This window comes from Pangasianodon hypophthalmus, chromosome 4, assembly GCF_027358585.1.
Source record: "Pangasianodon hypophthalmus isolate fPanHyp1 chromosome 4, fPanHyp1.pri, whole genome shotgun sequence".
NCBI classification, from domain to species: Eukaryota; Metazoa; Chordata; class Actinopteri; order Siluriformes; family Pangasiidae; genus Pangasianodon; species Pangasianodon hypophthalmus.
In genome coordinates this window covers 12061406-12067465 of record NC_069713.1, presented here as the reverse complement: position 1 = coordinate 12067465, position 6060 = coordinate 12061406, and the positions used below count along the sequence as shown (strand labels likewise).

General features: G+C 39.4%; 1 protein-coding gene across 1 annotated transcript; it reads left to right on the top strand.

The window, feature by feature from the left end:
- The first annotated feature begins 3838 nt into the window (after positions 1-3838).
- On the top strand, positions 3839-5590 carry LOC128318095 (GMP reductase 2-like). The gene is made up of 4 exons (XM_053233153.1): positions 3839-3953; positions 4162-4268; positions 4378-4420; positions 5411-5590. Exons 1-4 carry the CDS (start codon positions 3896-3898, stop codon positions 5572-5574), a joined length of 372 nt encoding a protein of 123 aa, XP_053089128.1. The 5' UTR covers positions 3839-3895; the 3' UTR covers positions 5575-5590.
- The last annotated feature ends 470 nt before the right edge of the window (positions 5591-6060 follow it).

Genomic DNA, 6060 nt, shown 5'->3' with positions numbered 1-6060 from the left:
TGAATTCTCTATCTGCGCTAAATTCTGCCATCTGCTGGTACAAAGCGGAAATGACGTTTTCCATCAATAAATTTTCTTATCCTGACTGGCAGAGGGAGCCTCTAATATTCATGAGGAAGCGCTACCTGATTGGTCAGTGACACGTTTCAGCTCTGACGTTTCATGTTGCTGCACGCGACCGTTTTGTGGCTGCTGTGAAAAGTCATGGTGAGGAGATTACACTGACTAGTGCAAGAACCAGGATTAACCACCCGGAAATACACCTTTTATTTTAGTTTCTGTTTGAAAAGCCAGCTAGCTCTGCAGTAAAGTGACATTTTCCTTCTGCTTTCCTCAATATTTCAGTCCCGCTGTGGTTTTATGGAGTAGGTTTGCCACACTGAAATGAAAAGGAGAATGTCATTATGTGATAAAGGGGTAAATGCTGAGTGGGACAGTAAGTCCCTGCCACTTTCATCTGTTTTGTAGTGAAGTGATATCGAGCTCAGGAACACATCAGGAAAGAAAACCGTCCTTTCAGACTAAACACACAATGTGACCAGATTTAGTCCATGATTGCAATAAATATTTGTTGTTATAATGTATAAGGACACAATAACGCCAAGAATAAACAGTACAATGATGCAGATATGTGTAAAACACGTCAATCGGAATGAATTGGCCAAAACCGATTAAAATTTCATTCGGATGGTAAGGGGTGGTTTAAACCTTTTCTAATCCGATGGAGAGGACATGTAAACACTTCATCGGATTGAAAATGAAACCAGATAGTTCTGCGCATGTGCAATGACGTACAAATCACGTAATGACGTGGACCCTCATCCACAGACGCGTTGTTCTGGGCTCGGGAAGGGGCATTTTAAATGCTTGATAAATACACGCAGCACCGCACAAAACATCACACGCTCGTCGTCTTCTAATTAGCAGCTGAAATAGGCAAATGTTAAGTCTGCTTTTTAAAACGAGAGTGGCTGCTAGTATCTGCATGTTGGAACGGCGGGAAACGTGTAATCGTGCACTGTGCGCATGTCAGAAGATCAAATCCGATTCTGTCATGTAAACGCACATATCAGCCCGATTACTTTATTCAGCGTTCTTGTAAATGTGACTACTGCCTTCTGTTCTGTTGCTATAACCCTGAGTAACCCAGATGTTAAACTTGAGGTTTTTTCGTGTTGAATATTGCAGCCTGAATTTGATTGGTTGAATTTGAGCTCAGAAATTAGCAACCTGAATACAGATTTCTGAATATCTGAAAACTGAATTATTTAAATCTGAATTTGTGAAAACTGAAAAAAAAAAAATTGAACACAGATGTTTAATTTTTTTTTTAATCTGGATTTTAATCTGGAATCTCCATTGCTCCCAATTTAGTGACTTTTTTCTTTGGTCAAAAAAAGTACCTAGCGACTTTTTGGACAAACCTTAGCTACTTTCCGTAGAAGAGACGGAGTCTGTGCACTGTGTGACAGAAAAAAAAATTGTGTCGCTTCTAACGTTGTCTCTGAGTGATCATTTTACATGTAAATATAACCAAAATCACAGCATAACCCTCGTCTTTCACTTGTGTGTATGCTGATTTTGTCAGACGATGATGCCTGTCGAACCAGGCCAACTTTAACGTAGTGTTGATGGAGTTTTTAGCCATAATGCGACACTGTTCCAATGGAGCGATTAAAGCCCATCTCCTTGAGATGCTCATTAAACACCTTGTAAACCTCAGTGTTTAGAAAGTTGTTCAGAAATATGTGTGTCAGACCAAATGTCAATGAGGCGTTTCACCTCATCTTTGGTCCAAGTTAAACTGCGATCCATGTTGCGAGCCATTAGCAAAACAAACCCGGTTTTTAATGTGACACAGTTCCCATCATGCATTGCTATACAGGTTGGTACTTTGGTTCGTTGGGTCAGATTTTACTTTAATCAGGGACTCACACAAGCTGAAACGGCTGTATGTCTGTCAGTGATGGACAACTTCCACATTAGTGTCTGACACTTGAGAAGGAGGCTGTCAGGTCCACACCCCTCTCTCTTAATGTGGAGATAAAGTCCATCTCTACAGCGGGCAATTATTAAATTTATGATGGCGATGGCGAAGACGCCAACATGCATACAGCAACAGACCCATTCACAAGGCGTGAGATTTTGTCACGATAAAATGACATCGTGTGAAAACACAGCTTTTTGTTATGTTGAGATTACAAGAAAATTAAGTCTGTACCAAAAGGTACACAGACCTTGGGGAGTGTCTACAAAATGATTGACAGGAGGCCAAACACAAACAAGCACTCTGGACCGTTAAGCAGATTTCCAAACAGGTTTTCTGACTTAAGGCTTATCCACAGGCTTAATCACTTTTATCATATTCTACATATTTTCCAGGTTATTTATACAAGTAAAAAATAAAAGTTCAACTATTGTGACTTCCAAATTCTGGTCATTGGAATGTGCAGCTACATGAATCACCTCAAAAACACCACCTCATGTCTTAGCATGTTTCATTAGAAAAAGGTGTGTTTAGTCTCACATTTAAGAAACACAAACGAAAGCACACCAAGAATGTAGACTTTGGGACAAAGGGGTTTTATTTTTTATCATCTTCTTACTGAGAAAATATAAACTTTAACAATAATAATGAGTAAGTATTCAGAGTACATCAGTACTGGTTTGTTGTGATCAAAGTGAGTGTCCACAATAATGTATTTAAAACAGAATATTTTCAACAATGACTAAAAAAAATATAATGTGGGCTCACATTAGCTTAGGTGTTCATTTCTGCTATTTTCCTGCTGTCCTAGTTGTGAAGGTAAGAATTTATTACAAAGCGTACAGTTTGAAGCCTACTAGAAGGGGCTTTGCAAGTATTCTTGCATATCTGACGAACATCATTGACATTCGGGAACTCCTGCAGACACAGACTGTATTTCCGACTGTAGTGAAAGAACTGGAACTGCAGTACCTGTGGTAAATATAATGCAGAAACGTTTGTGCAAGTAGCTCATTTATTCATCCTTATCAGTGAGTCCAGGACTTACCAGCTGGTGACGTAGCGACTACGCTCCAGTCTGATAATTTCATTACCCTTTTTTTCCCTCATTTCTAACATGCTGATTTCCAATGTTGTGGAGTTACGTTGCCACAACATAACTAGTACCAATGCACAATGCTGCTGAGTAACATTGCTACTACTTGTCTAGGACTTTCACTTTTCTAGCTGTCACAACATAAGCTGTTATGTTGTTATGACAAAACTTTGGTAATCAGTAAATGTTGTGGCTATGTAACGACAACATAATTTGGTTAATTTTGGGTCCCATCACAATGCCTAGTCAGGGTCCATTGTTAAAGTGTGCATCATTAAATACGTATTTCAGGGATTTTTTTTAAACAACATCCATTCTATGAATAGAAGATATTCATGCACTGTATGGTTTGATTTAACTGTGGTTCACTTTCCCATTTTCGAGTTTATTGCACTCCTTGGCAGATGTGGAACAAAGCCAGTAAATAATCTTTCCTAATAATCTTCTTCAGTTTGCATATACTTGTCTATTTTATTGTGTCTCTGAAAAATAACAGTCTTATTTTTCACACAACCACAACAACATGTACCAAGATTTAGCATGTTATCACACATGTGAAGCATTTTTCCCTCTGGATGTCTATTTTCTAAATGGATATTCGGAACACTTTGTGCATTTTGTCAAGGACATGCGGCAGAAGTTCCCTTCACACACCATCAGGTCAGTGGTTCACCCTGTCTGGCAAACACAGCACACTGTTTATAGAGACAGATAGTGAGGTAGAATGTATGTGTATGGTTGATAAGACAGTGGGATTGTTGTAAACATAGTTGTAAACTTCTGTCAAGGCTGGTAATGTGGTCACAGGAGAGATGGTGGAGGAGCTGATTCTCGCTGGTGCCGACATCATTAAAGTGGGCATCGGTCCAGGTGATAACACAAAATCATGCCACTCAATTCTTATGAAGAACAAGTGGTTTTGGGTTAAACAGCTTTGGTTAATGTCATATAAACATCATCCACTGGTATCTGTGTGTTGTCATTTATCATGTATGTGTCTTAATTTACCTGACATATATCATTTATGACATATAAAAATTATCTGATGTACATCATATATGCTGGTTTTTCTGTGTAGGCTCAGTGTGTACAACCCGTAAGAAGACAGGTGTGGGCTACCCTCAGCTGAGTGCTGTAATTGAGTGTGCTGATGCTGCACATGGCCTGGGTGGACACATCATCTCTGTGAGCTACAGTTGTCTGCTTAGTCCACATTAATGAACCATGGCATTTATGTGGGAGAACAGATGTTTTTGCTAGATTTTAATCATTTTCTTTATGGTTTCTCACCCAGGATGGAGGATGTACCTGTCCTGGTGATGTCTCTAAGGCTTTTGGTATGTTTCACTGTTCTGGAATATGACGCGATATGTTTATTACACAGTACTAGCATTTTGCTTGCAGTTATTAAAATAATTTTATCTCAAAATGCTACTATTAAAAATATTACTGTAAACAGGGGATAGATTTTGTGTTCTACGATATGTATCCTAACACTTCAGAAAGATAAGAGAACACTATCTTTAGATTTGCCTTTATGCTTGTCTTGGTAGGTTGTCTGTAAAGGTCCACTACACCATTATGTTTGATTGGTGTTTTGCCTTCCATGAAGAAAAAAGTAAGGGCTTATTCTGCTGCGATACAGCCAAGGGTTGAGGAACTAGCAGTGTGCATGGGACAATGGTTCCACAGTGTAATCACGGTCCACCATATTTATTGATAGAAAATGTGATGATATCTTTGTGTCAGTGGTGGATACTGGGCCACTGGGCTTGGCTCCAATTCCTCTAATGGAGACACCAGTACCATTGCTTGGGATGAAACACTACATGCTGACCTACACAGCACACAGATTCATTGGCATGAGACTGTGCTGACATGTCAGAGCATGTGTGATTATGGCTACAACTGAGGAATTTCAAGTGGGCAGGCTGCCATGCACAGGCTTTGTATGTCTAGGTAAGATCATGGTGCAGGGAACTCCTGCTTTTCAGCCATGACACAAAGGCATGTGTTAGAAATGGTGGCGCACAACTGACCTCTCAAATGCCAAACATAATAAGAATATAAAATGGGAGGTTACAAAGGTAACAGATTCTCCATCTAAGTGGAGGACCGGCAATGCATTTGATAACAAATGAGATGTCATAGTGGACGTATAGGTTATCCAATGTGAGATTACGATCACTAGGTGACAACTTTGCAAAACTACCAAAGCCAAGAACAAGTACCACGTACATTTACCTGCCTGTTCTCATGTTTTTTGTGCTCCATATGTGTAATATACTCTGCACTATATTTGATTGGCTGTGTTGCGTGATGGACAGGTGCGGGAGCGGACTTCGTGATGCTGGGTGGAATGTTGGCGGGTCACTCTGAGAGCGGAGGTGAGACCATTGAGAAAAACGGCAAAAAGTACAAACTGTTCTACGGCATCAGCTCTGATACGGCCATGAAGAAGCACGCAGGAGGAGTAGCAGAGTACAGGTGAGAGAAAGACTGGCAGCATACTGAGTACAGGAGAAAAAAATCAAAATGTAAAGTCATTACACTGTGTTTTAACATGTGTAATGTTATCAGAAAGGATATCAGGCAGCATGCAGTAAAGATATATTCTGTAATTCTATAATTCCCGTTGTCTTGGACATCAGTCCCTGTAAATGATTTTCAGAGAGAGCAGCTGTTTTTATTAGATAGTGTAGAAAACAAAACTCACTCAACTCTCGTCTGTCTCTTAAATTGCTAGCCTATGTTATCCAGGTAGCTCACTACCACACTGAACATATGCTAATTTCACACTCTTATAGTGAACTCATATAATGAACTCTTTTTCACTCTCTCTTTCACTTTTTTCTTTTTCACTGTTGTTGCACAAGCCAATAATACCATACACTAATATAATCTGCAAAACATAGCATGAATATTTTAATTTGTAGTTTTTCTACATAGAAATCACTACCATGCCAAAAATATCCTA

What these genes read in the sequence shown, in the direction of transcription:
- LOC128318095 (XM_053233153.1), top strand. Translation starts at nt 3,896, where the DNA reads ATGGTGGAGGAGCTGATTCTCGCTGGTGCCGACATCATTAAAGTGGGC. An exon ending in TAAAGTGGGCATCGGTCCAG is followed by an intron (nt 3,954 to 4,161) that starts GTGATAACACAA and finishes TTTTCTGTGTAG; the next exon opens with GCTCAGTGTGTACAACCCGT. An exon ending in TGATGTCTCTAAGGCTTTTG is followed by an intron (nt 4,421 to 5,410) that starts GTATGTTTCACT and finishes CGTGATGGACAG; the next exon opens with GTGCGGGAGCGGACTTCGTG.